Source organism: Poeciliopsis prolifica, unplaced genomic scaffold, assembly GCF_027474105.1.
Source record: "Poeciliopsis prolifica strain line A6 unplaced genomic scaffold, Auburn_PproV2 SCAFFOLD016, whole genome shotgun sequence".
Classification (NCBI taxonomy): domain Eukaryota; kingdom Metazoa; phylum Chordata; class Actinopteri; order Cyprinodontiformes; family Poeciliidae; genus Poeciliopsis; species Poeciliopsis prolifica.
The window spans coordinates 4,741,788-4,766,715 of NW_026562391.1; the positions used below are offsets into that span (position 1 = coordinate 4,741,788).

The window sequence follows — 24,928 nt, forward strand, 5'->3', positions numbered from 1 at the left end:
AAAACTTCACTTCTTACTTTATTTATTTGAGTATAAAAAAATAAAACAGTACACAAATATTTCTATCTATCACTGCAGGCGTTTAATTACGAAACATATGGTGTTTTTTTTCTCTCCAACATCATAAATCAGCAGTTCAGTGTCATTTCGTTTTATTTTACACTCTTTCTTAATCTGGTGGATTCTGGTTTGCTGCCGATTTTCTTCTGGTATCACTTACTCGTTCAGATTCGACTTTAAATTTGCGCGATGGACCCGGAGAGCGTGGCGATCCGGGTTTGGGTCTTTTTGCGGGAGAGCATTTGTGAGCAGACGGACAGCTGTGCTGGTTCAGACACACGGAGCAGAGCGGGCCAACTGGGAGACAAACCTGCTGTCCAAAGCCAACCAGCAGCCAGTTGATCTCGCTCCACAGCTCCCTGCAGCAGAAACCAAACAAAAAAACTCTCAGGTGAGGATCAAACACTTTTGTTTGTCCACCAGGGGGCAACATAACCATCTGCAAAAGGAAACGGCGCCTGATTTTATTTTACCTGTTAAAGATAAAACACTGAACAGTTTTAGTGAGATTTTTATGTTAAGAAATTAAAAAATATTTTAAATGTGCAGAAAAGGGGAGAAAAATGTGAAATCAGAGGATATTTAGTTACATTTAACTTCAGTCTGAAATTGTTAAAAATTCTGAAGAAAATCATTCACTGAAAAATGTTTTTGTTGCCACCGGATAAACATAAGGTTGAAAATAAACTAAATATTTTGTATTTACTTTCAGTCCAGATATGAAAAAAAAAATTCTATATGATAAACACTAAAAGAGAGAAAGAAAAAAAGAAAGGAAGAAAGAAGGCAAAATAGAAAAATGGAAAAAGGAAGGACTGGAGGTAAATGAAAGGAGAATTACAGAAAGCAGGAAAAAAGACAGCGACAATGACACAAGTAAGGAAAGTCAGAAGGACAAAAGAAAAATGGACGTAAAAGGAAAGGAGAAAGAATGGGGGACACAGGGAAGGTAGGACATTAGGAAAAAGAGAAAGGAAGGAAAAATGCAAAGAAGGGAAGGAAGGAAGAATGCAAAGAAGGAAAGGGAGGAAGAATGCAAAGAAGGAAAGGGAGGAAGAATGCAAAGAAGGAAAGGCAGAAAAAATGCAAGGAAGGAAAGGAAGGAAGACAAAGCAGAAATGAAGGAAGGATTTGTGGTACGCAGAGGGAAAGAACGAGGGCAAAAGTAACTTGAACTAAAAGCAAATTTAAGTGAAAAAAGGTCTATAATCTTTGTGAGTCCATCTTTTAAAGCTGTATCGGACATGACTTGCTAACCGGGGCAACCACTCCTCCAGGGCCTTGCGTGTCTCTTCTGGGTTCTTGGTTGGTTTGTTGAGCCAGCCCAGCCTGTTGGAGATGCGATGCACATGTGTGTCCACTCCTAAACACAAAGTGAAGACAAGTCCCATCAGGGAGGGAGCACGCACACGCACACACACACACACACACACACACACACACACACACACACACACACACACACACACACACACACACACACACACACACACACACACACTCCTGCAGCTGTGGGTCAGCTTAGAGACGAGGTCCTTCAGAGAACAAGGTGCGCTACGTTGTCCATCACTGTCCAGGCAGACAGCTGCATATATCTACATTTGGAAACTATTGCCACTTGAAACTGGCCGCCATCGGTGATAAAAACCTATGCCAGACACTCGGTCCCAGGCGATGTCCATAGCCAGGTGGGCCATCTTAGGGCCGACTCCCGGCAGGCGAACCAGACCCTCCACGCTGTTCGGGATGTCTCCTCCGAACTCCGTCACCAGCATGGCCGACGTCTGCTTCAGAAACTTCACCTTGTTCTGCAGAAGAGGAGGAGGTTCAGTTTTGATTCATAACCTTTTAAGTGAACAGAAGAAATGAGACGAGCTGGTAAAATCAGGGGCGTCACCCTCCAGAAGCCGACGGGATGGATCAGCTCTCCCAGCTTTTTGTCGTCGGTGGCGGCGATGTTCTCTGCAGTGCAGCCATGCGCCCGGAGCCTCTGCATCGCCGCGCCCGTCACCTGGTCCCTCGTCTGGCTGGACAGCATGAGCGACACCAACACCTGGAAGCGCTTCACCTGTGAAAAGAGACGGAGCACTTAACTCCGCAGACACCGTTTATTTTAGAAGCTTAAAACGACGCGGCTCACACCTACGTGTGCGGGGGCTTGTGCGTCGTAGCATTTCTCAGCTCCCATGCTGTCCACTGGGGCGTCTCGACCGCTCCTCATGTCACGGATGAAGCCCAGCTGCTTCGTCCAATCCGGAGGCTCCCAGCGCTCCGTCTTTACCCGGGAGGCGCCGTCGTCTCCGTCGTACTCCACCTTGACCTGCCTCCTCCTGCGACCGCGAGGAAGCGGCGACGACGCTTCGGCCTCTGTGATAGGCCCGAGGCGTTCCGGGCAGCCATCTGGATAAAAAGAAAACATAAGAAAGGGAGTAAAGATGGCACCGAAAAAAAGAGAAGGAAAACACAAGAATTTGTTTATAAGAGACTGAATGTTACAAACATGTCAGTTATTGGTTCGTTTCATGACTTGTGATCAGTTAGGTCATAAAGGGCTTGTGCATTAAAACTGATGGGCAGAGCTTTAATCAGAGAAGCAGCCAAAAGGCTTATGGTAACTCTGGAAGAGCTGCACAGATCCACAACTCAGGTGGGAAACTAACACTCCAGATCCCCCTAAAACACAGCACCCATGTGGTGAAACACGATAGTGGCAGTATGATGGTGTGGGACAGAGTTAATGGGGAGAAGGATGGAGTTAAATGCTGGCCAATCCTGGAGGAAAGCTTTGTCGGAGGCTTCAATCTTTGTGAGACTACAGTAAAGGTTCACTTCAAAACAAATCCGCAGAGTTGAGAATTTGTTGCGAGATTTAAAACTCCAACATGTTTAGACTGCAACACTCTGAAGAGCAGCTCCAATCAACAAAGTCAGGACTGACGTCACCAGACTCAACATCTCGAGGCACAACTTTTGTTATTTTATTCTCCCTTGTCACCAGACGGTCTCCGTACTTTAGACTTCACACATGCGCAAATAACAAATCATGCAAAGTATTTAAATGGGGGCCTGCTTCTGTTTGTGTCCGATTTAAAATGCCAGCGTTTCCGGCGAGCCCAACGTGAACGTACGGCTGAATGAAGCGGTCAAAGAGGGCTTCTCCTCGGGTCCTGTCGCCTCCTCCACTTTCACCCTGCGTGCAGGAGCCGCGTCCACATCCCCCCGCCTGCTGCTGAGTCTGGACCTCAGAGAGGCCGCGGCTCCACCGCCCGCACCGCGACTGCTGCTGCTGCTCCGGGTGAGAACGGCGCTGCTTTGCATGAAATACGGAGAACTCATGGTCAAACTCCGAGCTGCACAACACGGTCTCCTCGCCTCGCAGCGGACATTACGAAGCGCTGCACAGGGCAGAGCATGAAGTTGGTTTCAGGATCGTAGTCTTTCAGCCCACCTCCCCTGGGGGGATTTATGGTATTGTAAACCGGGTTTAAATATATATGAGATTATACACTACTGTAGTGGTAATCTACAGATTTTTTTTGACGAAAGAAAGGCAGCATTTTCCAAAATGCAATGTAATTAAAAAAAGACATTAGTGCTAATGAACTAAACAAACTTTTTATATGCAACAAAGGAAAACCAAACATATAATTAATTCACACTTCCTGAAGTTCCACCGTCTTTGCTGTTGGATATTTGGAAATATAACATTTTCTAGAAATTTTGAACATTTTTACTTTTTTGTTGTCTTGCACTATAGCGCATAAAACTGAAAAATACAAAATTTCAAACTGAACATAAGAAGATGGATGGATGGATGGATGGATGGATGGATGGATCTATCTATCTATCTATCTATCTATCTATCTATCTATCTATCTATCTATCTATCTATCTATCTATCTATCTATCTATCTATCTATCTATCTATCTATCTATCTATCTATCTATCTATCTATCTATCTATCTATCTATCTGTTTCCTTTTTTGTCAACACAATTTATTGCCCCAATTTAGCTCCATACAAAACGTCTTTCAATTTTCTTGTAAACAAAATGTTTACAAGTAAATACTCTAATGGCTTGCCATAAAAAGCACGTCCTAATCAATAAGAAGCCAACTTCAGCAGTTAGCACGGTTAGGCTAATAACTGTAAAAGGTTTATTTTACACATTTTGTCAAACATTTTCCTACAATAAATAATTTCACTGTGATTTATAGTGCCATAAAAATGGTTATTTGTTTTGAATACACGCTTTACTCGCAATAAAAACCAGACGAGGAAAGAAAAAACACGTTCAACTGTCGTGGAACTCCATTTCCCGTGAGGGAGCGCGGCAAGCGTGTTTTCACCGGAAGTGTCGCCTGTCGGAGCGTTTATGTGTCATCCGGTTGGGGAGTGGAGGTCCGAGAACAGGCTTTCGGAAACAAATAGCAAGTTATATGAATGCACGGCAGCAGCGGAGTTCCCGTCAGGCTCCCGAAGGGCGAAGCCGTGGAGAAACGAAGGAGACAGCGACTCGGCTTCCGTGAGGTGAGAGAGAAAAGGGGGGCCAAGAGGTGTCGCTGTCTAGTTTAGGAACGTAAATCTTCCAATACCAAAGCAATGTTAGCCCGTGTGAGGCATGGCAAAGCACAGCAGAGCCATTGTTCGTTGTTGCTGGTGTCCTTGCAGGCATGTTTTTCCTGAGGCAGGAGGACACCTGGCACAGATGTTGTTGTTGGACTGAAACAGACCAGCCGTTGTCTGGTTGCTCCCTCCCTCTCTGCCTCCCTCCCTCCTCTCTGTCAAGTCCACATGACAGTAAACTCCTAAAACCAGCTCCCTGGGTTTACACATTTACCCAGCTGCACTCCGGGCATTAAATGACCTGTTTACCATCTGCTGATGGATTTACAGACCAACCCTGCGCCCGTCCAACCACAGGAGATGTCAGCTTTCTGGAGTTTGAACTCATTCACATTTTGACACCTTTGCAACCGCACAGTATATAATTTAATCTCAGCTGTAAATCTAGCTGACCCAAAACAAACCCATTCAGTCTTCCAGTCTGAGTGGGCTTGGCTGTTTTGCAAAGAATGCTGGGTAAAATGCTGTGCCCATATTAGATGGGCACAGCACTATTTGGTAAACTTAGGTAACAGACTTTTAGGAGGAGCCAAATATGTTGTTTACTTGGCGTTTAATATTTTGTCTTGCTAGTCTCAACAATTTCTAGTTTATAGAGTTCAAGTACAAGACAGGAAATCGCTGATTTTTCAATCTCTTCTCACTATATCTTGTTTTAAAAGCTAAATTATGGCGTACTTGTTTCTTCTCCAGGCTGCCGTCAGAGGCAGCTTTGAAGGACTTTCACCATGAATAAGCAGCAAAGCAAAGAAACGCTCAAAGAAAAAGTGAAGGGGATCTTTGGGCTCGGGACGCAACGGCAGCAAACGAAGCAGTGCGACTCAAAGCTCCCAGAGTTTATAATCACAGCCGACATAATAAAGGTGAGTGAAACTGCGTTTCTGTACATATTCGTTCAGGCCTTGTTTCCGGACCTGTCCTACTTCGTTTGTGTCTTTGCAGCTGAGAATTTCCATGTTAAACGCAGCTTGAAATACTTTGACTCTGGTGAGACAGGAAGCCTCTGACGGTGCAACAGAGGCAGAACATCTGCAATATTTTGCAGATGTTCTGTGTCCGGTATCGAAGAGCCGTTCTCCGTGGTCATCTCAGACAGATTACGCCATGAATTCAGTGAAACTGATGAAAAAATATCGGTTGTGTTGTATATTTCAAGGCAGAATGTTTTGTGATAGTTTTTGGGGGGTTAAAGGTGAAAGTTACTTAGAAACCACAAACAGAAGTTTTGATTAATAAATAATAATAATAAAAAGAATTATCTGCTCATGAATATTTTCAAGTATTTTGATCTTACCTCATACCTTGCCTCATATTTGCCTTTGCTTTTTGTTTTGTCATTTTTGCAGGAACTGCATCCTGATTGTGGCCTGAGCAACCGCATCCGGATGATGAACCAAATCTGCGATCTGGCCAAAATAAAAAAATTTGAAGAGGTGACTGATGTGTTTTTTGTTTTTCTACCACATGTTTTTTGTCAGAGCGACATGTGGAATCTTCCTCATTCATAAAACCTGTGACTCCGTGCCGTTCAGAACGCAGTGGAGGCTGTGTGGAAAGCCGTGGAGGACATGCTGTCTCAGGAGCAGCCGCCAGAGGCGCGACACGCCGTCCTGCAGCTTCTCCGGGCCATCATACAAGGACAGGTTAGACATGATTCATCCTGTGCAGCGTCTGCAAAATGTATGTTTCAGTATCTGAAGTCAAAACAAAATCCTAAAACAAACAAATGTGGCACGAGAACAAGTTTGAAGAATGACATCAGAGCAGAGAACTTAAATCTGGGCAGCAACAAACAATAGCAATAGCAATAACAATAGCAAAGAAGGAAGCAGTGATAATGATGAGCTCATATGATGATTATTTGTTTCATGAGGAGAAGGAAGAAACCGTAGAAATTTTGTCAGAAAGACACCATATTGGAAAGGAAATTAAGATTGAGGGTTCGGGACCAAGGGTTTTAAATAACAGTCTGCCTGTGCAGCAGGGGGCAGCATCCTGTGACAAAAATATTTAATAAAAAGTTTTTAGCAAAGAAACATAGAGGTAGATGTAGTCATTTCTTCTCCACTTAATGATTATTCTGAATCGCTGAAATGAATTACTCTAATGAGCTTTGAACTTCTTATCCAACCAGTGAAAGGAAGCAGCTGAAAATCTCACTTTTGTACAAAATGGACACCCAATGGTGTCCTGTGGCAGTCAACCTCCAGTTTTTATATATCACGATCCACTGAAGGTCACATCTATTGTGCTGTGGCAGGTTCCAGATTCCATGCAGCAGAAACGATAAAAGATGGTCATTCCTCAGACATTTAAATTTGAAATCAGTACACAGACTTCAGACACAACTACAAGCAGAAGGCTCAAACAAGAAGAACATGTCAACAGTCTGATGTTTCACACACAAAATGTCATAATATCTCTAAAAGTGTCAGACATTGACTGCCAGAAAATGTCATTTTGTTCCAGTGAGTCCAAAATGGATTAATCAAAGTGTTTGTTTTTTTAAGGGTGAGTGGCTCGGTCCTCTGAGGGCGTACTTTTTTAAGGTGATCAGAGACTACCAACCCTGCAACGAGGACCTTTCAGAAAGACTGGAGGTGTTCAAGGCTTTGACTGAAAATGGGAAGGACATCACATACTTGGAGGAGGACATAGGTAAAAAGTTTGTAAATTAGTCAGTTTAACTAGTTTAACTGCTAGTTAAACTTCTTTTAACTAGCAGTTTTTTCTTCTGCATCTTCTCAGCACACCAGCACACGAGTTGCTTCACTTCTCATTTCCACAACGACTTAAAAAGTTTTCTTCTCTCTCTCAGCACGGTTTGTCCTCCTGTGGATGGACATAGGTCTCACTTCAGACTTTCTCCAAGTTCTTGTGAATTTGGTCAAGTACAACAGCTGCTATCTGGATCAGAACGTCTCATGCATGGTGCAGTAAGTTTCAGTAACACGTAGAAATGCACTCATTGCTGAATGGGCTTCAGGGTTTTATTGACTTGCTTCTGTCAGACCCACTTCTGTATAGATGCTATTTTTTATTTTTATTTTTTACAGTTTGTTGGTGTTTTGCATGCAAGACACCTTGTTGACCGTCTGTGCTTTCTGCAGGAAAATCTGTCTTCTGTGCAACAGAACAACATCATCCACTGACATAGAGGTTGGTGTTGTCTCTATGGTCCACTGCTTAAAAAATAACTGCTTTTCTTATTGAAATAGTGATTTGTGCCCATAAACCTTTTCTACTGTCTGGCTTACAGGATCAGCCTTATTGGAAAAAGATGGTGGATATTTAATATCTAGATTTTATTACAAGACTTTATTTGTGATGTCAGGAGAAGATATGGTTTTTTAATAAAAACAAATAAAAACTACATCCTGATCAAATGTTTAACCCATTTCACTTTAATTTATGACATTTTTCAAAACTAAATAATAGATAATCATTTAGTAATTGAAATAAGCTTAATTAATAGCAACAGTTAGTTTAATAGGGACTGTGATGCTCTGGCAACCTATCCAGAGTTTACAAATGCATTAGTGCTCCTCAAGAACAGTCAGTTGTCTTAAAACATTACATTTTATTAGGTATCTTCTCGATCAATCTCGATTTTTCCACTAAACTTTCAAAAGAAACTATAAAACTAGAAGTCATAACCAGTGGTGGGACTCAATTATAATATTTCTGTGTAGTTAAGTTGCACATTAGAGATGCTAATCATAGTTTTGGTCGTGTTTCTTGCGTCCAGGTGGCGCTCCAGGTCTTGGATGCTGTTGTCTGCTACAACTGCCTGCCCTCTGAGTCCCTCACCGTCTTCATTATTACACTCTGCCGTACGGTTAACGTGAAAGAGTTCTGTGAATCCTGCTGGAAGGTGGGGAAGGGAACGGCTGTAGATAAATGATTTTGGAAATGCTTATACATCTGGTCGTCGTGTATTTTTTTTTATTTCCTTTTTGCTGCTGTGTGTCTCCAGCTGATGAGGAAAGTTCTGGGGACACATCTGGGCCACAGTGCTATATACACCATGTGCCGCATCATGGAGGAGAGGTGTCGCTCTTGTCTTTTTCTTTTCACTAATGCTTTGTTTGAAAAATAAATATTGTGGTGTTCAAAGTGAATCCTCCACCAGGGTGTACATGGAGGACGCTCCGCTGCTGAGAGGAGCCGTGTTCTTTGTGGGAATGGCTCTGTGGGGCGCCCACAGACTGCCTGCTCTAAAAAACACACCAACACTAGTGCTGCCGTCTTTCTACAAGGTAACCAATGCATTCATGTTAATCTACTCGCACTTGTTAAATTTTTCATATTCCAATACGAACACTTCTGAATCAATTCCTAATCAGACTTCACACAAATGTTTCAAATATGAATTTTCCTTCAAACATGAACGTTCAGGATGACTACCTGTGGATGTGTGTCTTTGTTTTGCCAGTGGGCCCCACTAGTTCCCCAGTTTTTACTCTGCATGCTGCAGTCATGATGTTTAAGCCGTTGGCAGTAAAGAGGCCTTCGACCGAAACTGGTCAGCAACGGGACGGTTTTTGGCAAAACTCGAAAGAGAGAAATGTCAAAACCTCAAAGATAGAACCTCAAATAATCTACTTAGACAGTTTATTAGCGATGTTCACAGTGGGAGGTGGTGGAGAGGCACTTATTGCTCTTACGTTTAGCGTTTATTTAAATGAAAGCACACAGACCAGTCAGACGGACCTGCTGAGTAATAACTGTGGCCGCCTGACTTCTGCTTTCAGGCCATGTCATGTGCCAACGAGGTGGTGTCATATGAGATCGTCCTCTCCATCACCAGGCTGATCAAGAAATACGGCAAAGAGCTCCAGGTGGTCACATGGGACATCCTGCTGGGCATCATAGAGCGGCTGCTGCAGCAGATTCAGGTTCACACAAACGTAACGCGCATGGAGAGAAGGTGGGAAATCAACAGGTCTGTAGAGACTGAGCTCAATTCATTTTTGTGTGTGTTGTCAGATGATAGGCAGCGCAGAGCTGAAGGCCATCGTTTACGAGCTTCTGACCACAGTGGAAGAGCTGTATGAGCAGAACGGCTACCACGGCTCCACGGAGAAGTTCTTCAGTCTGGTGGAGAAATGTGCAGACAAGAGACCTGTTCGTACTCCCTGTGCTGTCCTGCGTTTGATCCTCTCCTCCATGTCGCTTTCCGTTCTCATTTTTAATCTCCGCGTGCGACAGGACGCCTCGGTGCTGACCCTCGTCTCGTACAGAGCGCAATCCATTCAGCCTGCGAAGGACGGCTGGATTCAGAGCCTCCACTGCCTGATGGAGAAATTCTTCAGGTGCGGCGCGCTCTGTCGGGAATCGGTTCACCTGTTTGGGCTTTGATTAGACTTCTAACGAGGCCTCTCTTTGTCACTCTGGAAGGAACGAGACGCGCAGTGGCATCAGGATCAAAGTTCTTCACATCCTGTCGTTCGTTCTGAGTACTAATCGCCAGCTCTACGAGGTTTGAACACTCGGCTGCAATTTTTTGTAAATTCAGTGCACTGATCAGATGAAAGACTTTCTAGTGTGGGCTGTTTTACACTTCAAAGCTATTTAAAAGTTAGAAACTAAGCTGGTTTCCAAACATCTCTTTACTTTTTGACGGGTGGTAAAGTTGGATCATTTATGTTAACTTTCAGGCTGCAACTAACAATTATTTTAATCAAAATAATGACAATTTTGATGTCATTAAAATAGTAACTTTTAATTGATGACCTCATCAACAGCAGATAAAAAAACCCTCACAAGCCTTTTTTTATACAATTTTAGCAAAAATGACAAATGATGCAAATTAATGAATAATTCAATTCCTTTTCTAATTCTAAAATGTCTTTTTTTAGGATTTCTTTAGTAAGTCTGAAGTGGTTGAAGCTGAAACTTTGCCACTTGAGAAGTTTAGGCTAAAACATAATGCTTATGTGATTTAAGCCCCTGCTCTTTTGTTTCATTCTGTTACTTTTTCTCCAGGACGAGCTAATTGAGAAGGTGGTGATCCCTCAGCTGGGTGGGATCGCTGAGGACCGGGACCTGGCGGTCAGAAAGCAGGCCACCCAGCTGCTGGTGGACCTCGCCGAGGGCTGCAATACGCATCACTTCACCAGCCTCCTGGACATCATCGAGCGGGTAAACGCAGGCAAACACGAGATCTCTTGAGACATTTAGTCGCCTCCAGTTCAGTCAGGTTGAGGTCTAGTTCTCTGTACAGGTGGCCAGTCGCTCTCTGGTTTGCTCTGGATCCCTGGAGGCTTCTGACCCCACGGCCGACTCTCCCATGGAGGATGTCAAGACGGCTGTGCTGGGGCTGCTGGAGATTCTGCAGGTACTTCTCTGGAAAGAGTGTTGTGTACCTGAGTGAACTTGCCCCCCTCCCCCCACCTTCTTCAAATCAGACAAAATGGGTGTCAAAACGTTTGTGCAGCAAAATATTTTTGTTTGTGCTGCTTTGGCCTTGAAGATGTTAATGAAATCAAATAAAATTGGTGTCAAATGTTTGTGCTATGTTTATGCACCAGCACAAACATCGCCGAGTTGATTGACACCTATTATGTTTCATTTTATGAAAGAGGAGGGGCTGGTTGACCTTTTGACCTTTGAACTTTAATTAAGATCTTCAAAGCCAAAGCAGCACATCCAAAAAACTTTTGATGAACAAACACAGTTGATTGACACCTGTTGTGTCTGATTTGAAGAAGGTGGGGGGCTGGTTGACCTTTGATGACCTCTGTCATCAAAGGTCAATGTTATGGATCATGAAGAACTCTTATTCTCTTATTCTGCCCTGCGATAGAGCAAACTTTACAGCCTGCCAGCCAGCCATGCCAGTCGTGTTTATGAGCTGCTTATCAGCCACCTGCAGCTCCACTACAAGAACAAATACTGCTCGGCTATCGCTTCTGCTGTTAGGCTGCAGGTAAAAACCAACCCGTTTTCTGTTCACATTTAATCTCTGCTCAGCTCTGCCCTGCATTATTTCTTTTTTTGTCCTTTTCAACTTGTCTGATCAGGTGTTTGACTTCTTCCTGATGATGCGTGCCGACTCTCTGCACCGCGTCGGGGTGCCCAACAAGGACGGGGTGATGAGGTTCAGCCCTTACTGCTACTGCGACGCTGGGTAAAAATGGAAACATGCACAAAAGAAGCTCATCTCACTTGAAGCAGCCTGAAAATGGCAAAACCGTTTTGTTTTTCAGGGAGCCAGAGAAGCGTGGTTGCGATAAGAAGCCTTCCGGTTCCATATCGCCCCCTGCTGGCGGTCCGGCTGCAGCTGCTGCGGCTCCTCCTGCTTCAGCAGCCTCCATCCGGTCGGCCTGTCTTCCCTACGCGCCTGCCTTCAGCGTCCTGCTGCAGTGCCTCAAGATGGTACGCAGAAATGTTCTAATAACGCAACACAGTGAAGTTGCATACATTTTTCCATGAGATTATTAGGACAGGAAGAATTTACTGTGAAAAAAACAAATAATCGCAGGGGTTTTAGACATATTTTAGACATAAACTAGATCAGGATTCCTATGCACACTTAGTTTAGAATGAGTTTTTATCATGTTCCAAGTATAGATCAGTTTTTAAAAAAATGGTTAAATGTAATAATTCTTCATAAATACATTGATTTTAGCACATAATTATTTTGAAATGGTTTGTTTTATGCCTTATTTTTCACGTCATTGAATTAGCATTTCACTCCCTAATACTTTGGGATTTTGAGGTGGTGACTTCACGCTCATTACTCATTATAACACAGAATTGGATGAGTAAACATGTCACAGTCTCTTATTTAGTGGTCTGTTCCAAACAGGTCAGCGCGCACCAGATTTTAATTTGGTTTCATTTGTTCGTTTTCCAGGAAACCGACTGGAAGGTGCTGAAGCTTGTCCTGGACAAACTGCCTTGGACGCTGCAGTACAAAGTGCTGCTGCTCACCTCGTCATGCAGCGTGGACCAGCTCTGTTCCACACTGTGTATCATGGTAGCACATGTTCTCTCTGTCTCTCTCTCTGTCTCTCTCTCTCTCTCTCCCTCTCTCTCTCTCTCTCTCACACACACACACACACACACACACACATATTAATGAGTTCACAAAGCAGTAATGGACCCACATCGTTTCCGTCTGTAAAGGTGACGGATCGTCAAATCTCGGAGCGTTTGAAAAAGATGCCTGAAGGTTTTTCCCGCACAGACGTCCAGCTGGCTGTGGTTCCCGTTCTCACGGCGATAACCTCTTACCACAGCTACCTGGACCAATCCAGACAGGTAGACATGACTAGGTTTAGAATTTAATTATTTTTAGGTTTCAAATTAATTCCCGGCCTTAATTTCCTTCTCCGACTGCAGAGAGAGTTGGTTCAGTGTCTGGAGACCGGCCTCATCTATCGCTGTGCCAAGCAGTGTGTGGTGGCTCTCACCATGTGCACAGTGGAGATGCCTGACATCATGATCAAGCTTCTCCCGGCTCTGATCGTCAAGCTCACCCACATTTCTGCCACCGTTGCCATGGCGTCTCCCATGCTTGAGTTTCTCTCCAGTGAGTTCGCAAAGTTAATCTGTGTAGTTATAATCTCAGACTGTAAGTGTGTGAAGTTCGGTGTCTCTGTGTCTTGCAGCTCTGGTGCGCTTACCCCATCTGTACGCCAACTTTGTGGCCGAGCAGTACGTAAGCGTGTTCGCCATCTCGCTGCCCTACACTAATCCGTCCAAGTTAGTGCCATCGCGTGTTAATGTGCATTTTGTCAGCCGCACAGGCTCTCTCTGATTTATTTCTGTTCATCCCCATCAGATTCAATCAATACATCGTATCCCTGGCCCATCATGTGATCGCCATGTGGTTCATACGCTGCAGACTCCCCTTCCGCAAGGACTTTGTTCAGTACATCACCAAGGTGAAACATTTTTAACGGTTCATTACCTCCAAATCTCTGTGTAGAAATATGAATAATGTTCATATTTAGATTGGAAACGATGTATGTGATTGGACTAGGCCAGGACGGGTTGACGTAATTTGCTTCAGGGCCGGGTTGTGTTGGGCTCAGGCTTCTGTGGTGCGTTTCAAATTATGGAATAAAAACAAAAGCAGTAAAATCTTAATTAAAATATGTCTGTTTTACTAGATAAAGTAAAACGGGTTGTAATGGGCTCAGGCTGGGTTGGATTTTTTTCAGGCCTGATATAAATTCTGTTTTGATTTTTTTGTTGTTGAATTCTGTGGGAAAGGTTCCACACTTCAGGTGGGAAAAGCCTCAAAATATTTAGTCTTGCATGTTTCCAACACAGAATCCCGGCACTTAAACCAGAGAGCGCTTTGAAATTCACTCCTGTTCTCAGTGTTTGATCTGGACCGACTCGTGTCGGTGCATTTCAGAGTGACCTCAAGAGATGTTTCTGTGCAGGGCTTGCGCTCCAACGCCTTGCTTCCGTTTGACGACGGACACGAGCAAAGCCCCTTCCGCGCGCGGAGCACCAGCCTCAACGAGAGACCCAAAAGGTAAAGCACATTTCCTGTCTCTGCTGACTTAGCAGCCGGCGGCACCGCACACAGCCCACTGTGGCCGACGTCTGGAGGGACGGGGGGGAAAAATACGCCGACATGTTTCACTGCTGTGACTCCTCTCGGGTTGCCATGGTGGTCATTATTCCTCCTACATCTTTTGTTTGCATTTTTAGAATCGATTCTGTCACAATTTGTCATGCAAGTGATTCATAGTGGATAACGTCGTCACTTGTGCGATGTTTCATTTTTTTTAGCATCATGTAATTCGGCTGTTTTTTTTTTTTTGTTGTTATTTTTGTACTTTGTTTCTCACTCACTAATTTACAATCACACAAACACCAGGATGAGATCAGAGAAGAGCAAAGAGTTCGTTCTCATTTCACTGGTGTTTATGATAAGGAACACATTTCATGTTCAGGAGGGAAACTCCGAGTTGTAGGCACCGTTCTTTGAGTAAGTCGTTTTTTTTCTCGTTTTGCAGCAGAACCAACTAAAAGAAACAGTAGTACAAACATGGCGAAGGACGCTAATGTTTTTGGATGAAGTCTATCCAGCTGAAATTTAATGACTCAAAACATCTTCTGAACGGAGAGCTGTAATTTTAGAACTATTGTAAAAAAAAAAGCAGAAAAGTTATATTAAATATACTGTTTTAAGGACTGGATCCTCTAAAGAACCTCATGGAAAATACCAAACAAAAACACCTTTTCCATCCTCCAAAATGCTTAACGAATGTGGTGTTTTCACTAATATTGGACTGATATTCAGTATTGCATTTGCAGTTCGCTGCCTTTCGAGGGGTATTTGTAACTTTACAGTTTGCCAAGTTGAAACCACAAACTCCTGTTTTGTTAACATTATAGACTGACACAAAGTGGTACATATTGGTGAATTGGAAGCAAACCCATGCATTGTTTTCTTGGCAGATAAAAACCTTAAAAGTGTAGTGTTCATTTTAATCTTATACTGCTAAACGAAATCCAGCCCAACCCGATGCCCGGTGTTTGATTGTTTTAGATCAAAACACACTGACTTGGCATAAAAGCCACTGGATTTCTGTGGTCCTATTCGCTATCAAACTGAATTAGTGGTAATTTTTTTTACTATTTTTGTTTCGGGGTTGAGAGCCTCCTGCAGTTTGGACCTTATAATATAAAATGTCTGTGGTTGCAACATGTCAAATATGACAAATGCAACTGGAATGAGAACCTCCTCCAGGTTCTCTTGTGGTTCCTCTACTAATATTACACCAATAATCAATATTAAGCCACCTCCAGTAGCTCACACATGGCATCATCATCCTTGTGCTTTTAATGTCTGCTGCAGGATTGGTGCTCAGCACGTCTTTACATTCATTCAGCCAATGCTGGTTTACTTTCAAGATTATTATTTGTTTAAATCCAAAGCTTTTCTCATATTCTTTAATATTTGACCCGCTGTTCTCCAATCCACATCTTTAGTCCAATAGTTTGATTTTGTTCGATTTCTGATGTTTTGCTTTCTATTTTGCAAAACCTGTGCTTTAGTCCTGTCATGGGCCAAAACTGCCACAATCCAGTAAACGTATGTTTACCTCAGTCTGATGGATGTGATAATTTAAGAAAATGGAGGTAATTATTTGGAACAAATCCAAATATTTAGACTATTATCAATTCATTAAATGCAGTATAAAAACAGTTTGTGTTTTAAAATCATGTATTTTTGTAATTAAAAGATATATTTTTGTACTTTAGTTCATGAAAGGACAGACCAATGGACTTGTTTTTAGCAGGCTTTGACAGGTAAAGTGTTCAGATAAACACTTAAACTTTAGCACTTTGACTATATTTAAATAATTTAATTTTAATGTTTTAAATGCAGAATATAAATAACATCTATAACATTGAAACATTTATTTGTGTTTTGTCAGAACCCAAATAAATGTTTACTAAACATTTATTTAGCAACTTTATTTATTTATGGATTGTGGCACTTTTGGTCCTCCATACCACCCATCCCTACTTCTATAATTCTGTCACATTAGTCGTTTCCGTCACTTTGAACCTGCTGAAATGTGTATTTTGTTGCTCTCCTGAATACTTCCTGTGTATTTTTTGATTTCTGAGTAGCAGAGGCTGTTTGACCCTCTGCTTTGTAGCTGGTGTGTTTTATTTTTGGTTTTACTGTTTCTTGAATCCTCTTTTCTTTCTCCGTTCTCCTGTTATCTGACTCATGTTGTTCACTGCTGTTAATTTTCACCTTATGTTTGTTTTTTTGTTTCTTTATTTGACCCCTCCTCCTCCTCTGCTGCCTCCTGCGATTGGGTGCTGCGTTGTGGTTGTGGTTTTGGGGGTGGTTGTGTCATCCTGGATCCTCCCCCACACATTGCCCCTGGCCCCTCCCCTTCTTTGATGTCTGTGCTCTGTGCCCCGCCCTCCTCCCCTCACCCTGCGTGGCGTTCGCCCCCCCCTCTCCCCGTCAACTGCTCGTGTTGCTGCGGTGCTCGGGTGATGATTCCTGCTGTCTCCTGGTGTACTTTTTGAAAAACCACTCCTTCCACTATTGCCCCCAAACCACTCCCATCGTCATGACAACCCACCCCTTTGCCGCCCAACGTAATGCCCACCTCGGTCCCCAGCCTGCGGGCTGGAAAAGTGGCAAAGCCGGCAGCATCTGTAGCCAATAGCAGCAGCTCTCCAGTTAAAGAGCTGAGGGACCTTTCGGCCATGGAGGCTTTCCGCTCCCGCAGCATCAGCGTCTCCGAACACGCGGTCCGCAGGTTAGAAAAGAATCTCCTTGGTAATGAAGCAAAAACAAAAAAACAAAACAAACCAACAATGACAGCTTAAACACTTGTTGCTTCCTCCATGGGATGGTTGATGGGGGGTCAGATGGGTCCGTCGAGGAGTCGTAGTGGGGTTGTTGTAAGCGGGACTCCTGGAATGGGTGGTGCATGCTGGAGGAAGGTGTGTGATGGCCTTTTTGATTTGTTTTCGGCTGCGTCTGTACATGTGCTGTTTTGGATTTTGTTCCTATGATTTGCTTTTGCATGCCGTGTATGTTTGCTGAAGCCATTGGAAAACATCATTATCCACTTTGATGTTTTTAGTTTTATTTTTGCTCTAACACAAGTTTTGCTTTTTTGAAATTGTTTTGATTTGTTCGCACTTTTTTGATTCAGCTTTACGTTTTTCTGGGTGAATTGCTGACTGGTTCCGATTGGCTTTAGTAGCAAATGAATGCCAAGAGGGACCGGTGCCGAGCACGTGCTTTCAAAATGGCGCCGTTTGTATTTCCCTTTGACAGCAACTTCGACCCACAGCTTTGGTCTCTTTCGCTCAGTCGGGGCGGGGCGAGCGCTTCTCCTTCCTCTGCCAATGATGGGCACAACAGCTTTGTTTGCCTGCTTGACATCTTTTTGGTTTCATTTGGCTTCACTATGACCATGGCAATCTATTAGGCTGGGATGATGCGAGTAGCTTGGGCCGAGGTGAAACTTTGACTAAAAATAGTTCTCAATCACTGCACACACTCACAGATTGTGTCTGCATCACTTGTTTGCCTCATTTATGCTCGTGTGTCCAAGTAAAAGGAGATCGAACGCTGCAGTTTGATGTGGTTACAGTGCTGCTACAGAGAGCCTTGGAAAAAGTATTCACACCTCATGAAGCTTTTCACTTTCTTACCAGTACATGGTACTGGGGGATTTTACATGATGAGCCAACACAAATAAGAGCAGTGAAAAGAAAACACATTATCTCTATCACAGATATTTTTCTTTGCTAAATCTGGAAATCCTTAAAGGGGCGGCATCATTTTCCATGAAGACGGTGCTGTTTTATAGCACAATCAAGTAACTATTACCTGCAGCTGTTCTAAAAATACTGTATATATCAAACAACTTTCAAAGAAATTTGACTGTGCAATTTGATGCCTTGAAATTATCCTCCGTCTCTTTAAGAAACTCCTGCTCTTTCCAACACTCCGCCTTAATCACATCATCACAACAATGCCATATGCTGCAATGCTTAGGAGTGTTGGAGTGAGAAATACTTTGTATGATGAGCTCAGCAGATATTCTACCTATTGCTGCTGCCGCTAGTCTGGAGGAGCTGAGTGGCTTAAAAGCTCAAGTTCAGTCTGATTGGACGGAGAACAGTCAGACTGATTTTCAAGTTTTGCGACAGATTCTTAGTTAGATACAGGTCTGGACTTTGATTGGACCACTTCAACACATGATGGCAATTTCAAATGAACTGTTCTAGTGCAGCTTTAGCTGTATACTTATTGTCATTGTACTGCTTAAACATCTGCCATAGTTTCAGCTTGTCTTTCAGTGAACAGCTGTGAATGAATTACTGACAGGCGAGCTCAACATAGACATTATATATAAGAACCAAAGGTGGCCTGAATACAAATGCCGACCACACTTCTTGATTATTATTCTTTTATTTAAAAAAAAAGGTTTCACAGTTATGTGATGTGTTAAGTTGGTCCATCGCTTAAAATCCTCCCAAAATTCAGTTCTACAAACAGAATTAGTGATTACAGACACATTACGCCTCAGTTTCCCAACAGATGGCAGCAAAACAGTGACATGTGTAACTTTTGGTTGAGGAACTGTTTTATTATAAAACTGCAGCGTAGATCTTCTTAACCTGCTTTTATCTGTTAAAAGGCTGCACATATAAATATGTTTGTCTTTTTGAAATGTAAGTTTATTTTATTTTGTTAAACCTGTGTCCATGTGGGCACCAACTCCAACACGACCATGTTTAACCCTCATCAGTTTCACTTATTTCCATTGATCATTTACTTTGAAAGCATAGAAATATATAAATTTTGATGGCTATAAATTTGGAGTGGTCAGTGGTTGTGTTTTTAGGAGTTTGCGCCCACTGCACAATCAAAAAAAAAAAAATAGTTAAAGAAGAAGAAATACAGGTAAGAGCAGAAAATATTGTAAATTTAATTCACATTCAAGGACTTGGTCTGAATGAGAGTTTTATATTTCTCCTTCTAAAAGGACAATATTTGTAATTTTCCTGCTTTTGTTCACAGACATTATCTGGAGAGAGAAAGCAATAAAAAACAAGCAAATTAGTACATCAAGAGGAAGACATAAAGCTTAATTAATCCACTTTGATGCATTCAGTTAATATTCAATTGTTTCTGGCCATCTATTATTTGTAGCTTTATTGTTTAGTTCTTTCTGTCTTAGTCCTCCTGTCAACAACAGACATTCGTTACGACCACAGACCGCGTCTAAATTCGACTCAATTAGAGATTTGACTCACCGTGCTATTCCTCTTTATCTGACTTGAGTCAAAAATATATCATTAAATTAGTCTGCCTGCATAAAACTAACCTAAAAATATGTGTTGCCTCTGCGCTCACTCAGACCAAGCTGCAGGCTTTGTCTGTGTTTTGTGTGCTCGATTAAAAAGTCTCATTTTATGTTTAAGCATGCTTATAAGTGCTCGTTTTGCATGTGATGTAGGTAGAAACGTGATCACCGGTATGCTGTCTCTGCATTTCTTAAATTCCCATTTGACTCCTGTTGTCTCGGAGCCGGCACGCCTACGTCCACTGACAGTGCATGCCTTTCTCTTGCTCTCCTGCTGTTTAGTAATCTCATTTCCCCCCCGTCTTTTAGGATGCACACTTCCACCACGACCTGCAGTCTGGGCTCTGCTGACGAAAATGCAGTGACTCAGGCCGATGAGGGACTCAAGACCGTCCACCTGGAGCTCACCGAGACGTGTCTAGACATGATGGCGCGATACGTGTTCTCAAACTTCTCTGCTCTGCCTAAGAGGTTTGTGGTGGTCTGTGTGTCTGTCTCTAATCAGACGTTCAAATGGCTTGTCACCAGTCGGGTCCGAACGGGCTGGAAATGGTCAGATTTTGGCCACCAGCTGATTTCTCTTGCAGTTTCAGTATTTCTGCTGGATTGTTGTATTTGTTGAGTAAAATGCTAAACGTCGAGCTCCCCGCTGTCGCCTTAGGTCTCCGATTGCCGAGTTTCTGTTAGCCGGAGGTCGCAGCATGACCTGGCTGGTGGGCAACAAGCTTGTCACCATCACAACAAGCGGCGGTGTCAGAACGCAAGCGTTGCTAGGAATGGATATGTCAGAGCGTCTGGGAGGAGGAGGAGGAGAAATGACCAGGTGATGCTCACTTTTTTTTTTGTCTTTTGCTTTACCTATTTTACAACCTTGCATGTACTTCGTATCAAGCAGATGACTAAAGGTGTAAAATTTCCTCTTAGCTGTTTGTCGTTAAGAAAAAGCACATTTACTCCATTTACAGGCAGTTTTATGAACAGCCGAAATTTTTTACAATTTTTTTCTGCATTCTACTTCTTCGCTCAAGGATTTCTGAACTTCCTTTGCTCCGTTGGGTTTGCAGGTCAGATCCATCTCTTCACACCCGAATGACTAAAGAGGCTCCGGCCAAACTGGAGTCGCAGTCCAGTCAGCAACAGAACAGAACAACTCGGACGCGAGTCCGCTCCAGGTCAGGTAAGACTTGTTCAGTTTCACAGACGATCGCCAGCCGTAGAGCTCCTGAAATCAGATAGCTTTCATTTCCTCCTGGAGATGTCACTCTGTTCACGTTTCCTGCATTTTTCTGATTCCTAATTTTCGCTCTTATTTGTATTCTTATTCTCTAAGTTGCTGATCTTTGTTCTTTTTCTTCCTCTTGTCAGTGTAAATATCTCATCAGAGCATCTGCGGTTCAGTGTGAACTTTGTGATTAAAGAGGCTTCCCTTGTTTTGCAGGTGGTCACGCTCTGCGTGCCGGTCCTATTCCGAGTCTCAGTCCTCTGGTTTCCCCCTCTGAGGGAGAGTTGGCCTCTCCTCTGTCTCCTTCCTCTGGCCCTGCCCTGGACGCCGTCGGTCCTCCCTCCTCCGCAGTTGCCGCTCTGTCTGCCCCCCCTCCGCTCAAAGACAACCCCAGCCTCGCCGAGTTTGTTCCAATGCTCACTCAAGGCTGGGCAGAGATCTTCATACGGAGACCCTCAGGTACGTCATCTCTTGGCTAGGCCCCTTCTGTCTTTGTTTTTTTAATCCACTATTATGACCTGATTCAACAGCACAGTTGTGCCTTCCTGGCACTTTGTTGCCTCAGGTAACACCAGCTGGCTGATGTGTCTGGAGAACCCACCCAGTCCCTTCTCCTCTGAGCTGGGCAACATGCCGCTGCAGGAGCTCTCCGCCGTCCTGATGGCGATGGAGGGAGTGAAAGAGCCTCCCACTCAGACAGCCAGCGCTCCAGCCAGCACGGCCGCCCCAGCGCCAACGTCTGCCTCCGAACCGCTCACTCAAACACACAGCAGAGCCGGAGGAAAGGCCAACCTGTTTCAGCGCTCGAGCACCGGTGAGTGGCAGAATGGGGAATCTTGGCGGAGATGTTTGTGGTCGTGAGTTGGATCTAAAATTATTCATTTATCGCTCCACACTTTGCATAAGCAGAACAGAAATTTGTACGTGATAGGGTTGTAACGAGATCTCATGATATTATAAAACATCACAGTATGTCTCGCCGAAGTGACTAGCATGGCCTCGCCTGATGAAGCTGTAATGGAAGATGCTCCAGCTATTAAATAATTTGTTTGGGTCCATCCAGTTTTTAATCTCTTAATGTAAAAAATAATTATAGATCAGACTATGGTTTATGGTATATGTGTGACAGATGGAGTACAGAGTCTTTAATACAAAATTTAAAATGTGTAGTGCATTGCTTTCTGCCCACTTGGAGTCAGTGTTTAGTTAAACCATATTTTCTCAATATGGTTTAGCTCTGGGATTTGACTGGGCCTTTCTGACACACATGCTTTACCTTAAACCAGTGGTGTACAAACTCTTTGCCACACAGACCAAAATTTGCAAATTGGAAGAAGTCTGGAAATGGAAAAATGTTTGTCCTATTTAAAAACTAAGTATGCATTTTCAGTCTGATCTTTTAATTTGAACCAATTCTAACAAAAAACCAAACAGTGATAAATCAAAGTAATTGTCAGATTTTTCTATAAACAAGATACAAAATCATTGTAGATCTCAAGCATTTCTTTTCTAAAAAAAGGTTAGAATTGAGTGAAAATCTCACTGTTTAAGTTTTGAATAAAATCTGTATCGGATGTCTGGGGGCAAATTGTGGGACAGTTTAACAGCTACAGATGCGTCTGGTAAGTAATTATGTCCTTCAAAGCAGTACGCTCAATGCCGACTCACCTGCCAGTGCTTAGTCTCAGTGGAACGGTTGCCAAATGACCAGCTGGTAAGAAAACAGACTAATCCTTTTAATCTTCTTTTTAATTCTGTAATTTCCTTTGCAGCAGATTTTTTTTATTTTTTTATTTTTTATTCTGGACTTCATTTTTGAATCTACTTTGTCTTTACTCTTTATTTACTCCCATTATCACGTATTGATTTTTCACTCTTTTTTTTTTTTTCTCCCCCAACATTTTACCCCCTTTTTTCCTGATTGGATTCTTCTCATGGTGTAAATGCTGGTTTGTGTTTGGCTGTGGCGTGTTTTGTGGTTCGATGTGCCGCTGTTCCCCCCTCCCCTCCCCGTTTGTCCCGCCTGCAGTGGGCGGCTCGCTCTGGTCTCTGGGTACGGCCAGTGGGCCCCCAGGACCTCCAGCTCCTGGCAGGTTGCACAGGAGCATTTCCTGGGCAGGTACTGTCATCATGTGTGAGCCCTCTCCTCTACCTCCCCGCCTGCTTTCCAGAAAACTCCTGGGGTGGTATATTTCTCCTCACTTGTACAAAACAGTGGTCTTCCAGACACAGTGCAGAGACGCTTTGGTGTCATTTTGGAAAATTCGAATTGAAATATTGAACAGATTTAAGCAAATGAGACAAAAATACATACCATCCGTATGTATTTAGAAAACACATTAACTTTTAAAACAGTAATGGAAATTGATAATGAATATCTTGCAAAATGTTTTCTTTATTTTCCACTTACAGATTAAATATTACGAGAATAAAGTGATATGAAATGATAGTATTAATTCTATGAAAATAAAGTTGTATTATTTTGTGAATATATCTGCAACGCTAAACACGCCGCCATCAGCTTATAACCATGAGCAGGACGCAGCCTGCCGCTGCTATTATGACTTTATTTTCACGTCACTACGGCGATTCTGGTATTCTTACAACTTGCAATATTGACCGTTTTATATTATTTTGAGTTTATTCTCATAACACTATGACTTTATTCCTGCAATTTTATTTTTTTTCTAAGCCCGGCCCTAATGCTTTGTGAGTGATACGAGACAACACTTTCCCATGTAGTCTCCTCTGAAAACATTAGCGTCTTTAGCTTTCTAAACTGGTGAACTTCTGACAGGATCTTGGAAATAAAGAGCTTCATAATTGTCATTAGGAACAATTATGAAATCACTAAACTGTAACTTTGTACTTTCACTTGAAGTGAAAGACGAATTAAAGGAGCATCTTGTTAGTTTTCTATCCTGCAAACATGAAATAAAACTCTGCTGTGTCTCACGACGGGCTGTTTTATGTACTTTGTACAAGTTGGGAATCTCGCCGTCCCTGCTTTTCATGAACGTCTCTTCCTAACCCTGGAGGGAAGTTCATCTGTGACTGATGCCTGCTCTCGGATCGGTCAATCAGTAGCAGAGGAACAGTGGAGTTAGTGGCGTTTTTGACGCCTCCTTTGATTCTTTTTTCTCTTTTCTTTCCTTCCCAATGTGTAACTCTCGAATTTCTGAAATATACCCCCAGGCGGCCCCCTTAACTTCTTTTAACAGGAAAGCCCAGATCTCATTAGGCACTTCTTGGCTCTACTGGGAAGCCAGTAGAAGCAAAGAAGCGGCTGAAGTTGCATGGATCTGAATGATAATGGAGTAGACAAGCGTGTGATGAATAAACACAAACTGATCAGAGCTCAGCATTTCTCCGTGTGATTCTCTGTAGGTCGTGATCCTTCATGGGCCTGAGTCTGCTGACTGATGTTTAAATGTGTTTGATTCTGTTTCATGTCAGAATGCATAATTTGCCTCTAAAATCTTGTTAGACTTCAGAGAGACTGTGTCAATAATAACTACTGACCGCTGCTGAAATATTTACTCCTTCACTCTTACAGCAGCACATGTCCGTGTGACTAATCTGGATGTAGTTCAGAGTGAATCGCCGATGCGTCTCTCCATCTGCGACGCATGTAACGATTGCTGTGTCCTGCTGCAGACTCTGTGGTGGTTTCCGAGGAGGGTTCAGGGGTCACAGCAGAGAACGCCCCTCTGGAGTGGGTAGAGGGCGAAGAGTTCGAGCCGATCCCCAGCGAGCCCATATTCATGTCTGACAAGGCGCCGCTTCCTGGACCGCTCAGCAGGGTAAGCCGCTGGCTGTGGCAGAAATGAACCCAAGGAAGTTGATTCTGACAAGAACCGACGGTTCCTGCAGAATTTATTTCTGTTTAACTCTCGAGAGTTTATCTAGATGTGATAAACGGGCTGCTTTTGTGTACTTCTAATTTATGACTGCAGCGAAGAACAAAAAATATTCATTTCCACCCACTTGTGTTCTTACTTAGTGGAGTGTGGGGGCCGTTTTAAAAGGACAATATAAGGAAAGTGGTGAGAAAATACTTTTCACTAGATTTACTCACATTTCCATTTATTTGTAGGCCTGCCAGGATTACACATTTTACTGAGCAGTAAATTAACCCGGGAGTTATCGCAATTAATTTTCTTTTTTGAGGCAACTTTCAAGTAATATAAT

The 24,928-nt window shown here is 43.0% G+C and overlaps 2 protein-coding genes across 8 annotated transcripts in view; one reads left to right on the top strand and one right to left on the bottom strand.

Moving 5' to 3' along the window:
* nthl1 (nth-like DNA glycosylase 1) lies at positions 1-3,464 on the bottom strand. The gene is made up of 6 exons (XM_055041424.1): positions 3,189-3,464; positions 2,207-2,460; positions 1,958-2,128; positions 1,709-1,868; positions 1,318-1,423; positions 1-419 (listed from the first exon to the last, which is right to left on the bottom strand). The coding sequence occupies exons 1-6, from the start codon at positions 3,394-3,396 to the stop codon at positions 170-172; spliced, it is 1,149 nt and encodes a 382-aa protein (XP_054897399.1). The 5' UTR covers positions 3,397-3,464; the 3' UTR covers positions 1-169.
* tsc2 (TSC complex subunit 2) overlaps positions 3,099-24,928 on the top strand; it is a 26,706-nt gene continuing 4,876 nt past the window's right edge. The window contains exons 1-33 of one of the 7 annotated variants that reach the window (XM_055041417.1): positions 3,099-3,355; positions 5,381-5,550; positions 6,034-6,120; positions 6,220-6,330; positions 7,198-7,345; positions 7,506-7,623; positions 7,798-7,846; positions 8,436-8,561; positions 8,664-8,737; positions 8,805-8,946; positions 9,442-9,585; positions 9,677-9,814; positions 9,899-10,002; positions 10,088-10,169; positions 10,676-10,831; positions 10,914-11,027; positions 11,496-11,618; positions 11,713-11,819; positions 11,899-12,067; positions 12,549-12,671; positions 12,821-12,955; positions 13,037-13,226; positions 13,306-13,399; positions 13,479-13,581; positions 14,089-14,183; positions 16,807-16,947; positions 19,825-19,986; positions 20,177-20,338; positions 20,580-20,692; positions 20,954-21,196; positions 21,303-21,551; positions 22,767-22,856; positions 24,395-24,540. In XM_055041417.1, the coding sequence (XP_054897392.1) occupies positions 5,416-5,550; positions 6,034-6,120; positions 6,220-6,330; positions 7,198-7,345; positions 7,506-7,623; positions 7,798-7,846; positions 8,436-8,561; positions 8,664-8,737; positions 8,805-8,946; positions 9,442-9,585; positions 9,677-9,814; positions 9,899-10,002; positions 10,088-10,169; positions 10,676-10,831; positions 10,914-11,027; positions 11,496-11,618; positions 11,713-11,819; positions 11,899-12,067; positions 12,549-12,671; positions 12,821-12,955; positions 13,037-13,226; positions 13,306-13,399; positions 13,479-13,581; positions 14,089-14,183; positions 16,807-16,947; positions 19,825-19,986; positions 20,177-20,338; positions 20,580-20,692; positions 20,954-21,196; positions 21,303-21,551; positions 22,767-22,856; positions 24,395-24,540 (4,173 nt within the window). In that variant the 5' untranslated portion in view covers positions 3,099-3,355; positions 5,381-5,415. Of the gene's footprint in view, positions 3,356-4,412; positions 4,592-5,380; positions 5,551-6,033; positions 6,121-6,219; positions 6,331-7,197; positions 7,346-7,505; positions 7,624-7,797; positions 7,847-8,435; positions 8,562-8,663; positions 8,738-8,804; positions 8,947-9,441; positions 9,586-9,676; positions 9,815-9,898; positions 10,003-10,087; positions 10,170-10,675; positions 10,832-10,913; positions 11,028-11,495; positions 11,619-11,712; positions 11,820-11,898; positions 12,068-12,548; positions 12,672-12,820; positions 12,956-13,036; positions 13,227-13,305; positions 13,400-13,478; positions 13,582-14,088; positions 14,184-16,806; positions 16,948-19,824; positions 19,987-20,176; positions 20,339-20,579; positions 20,693-20,953; positions 21,197-21,302; positions 21,552-22,766; positions 22,857-24,394; positions 24,541-24,928 lie in introns of those variants that run through there. The other 6 variants (XM_055041416.1, XM_055041418.1, XM_055041419.1 and 3 more) reach the window with 6 other exon arrangements.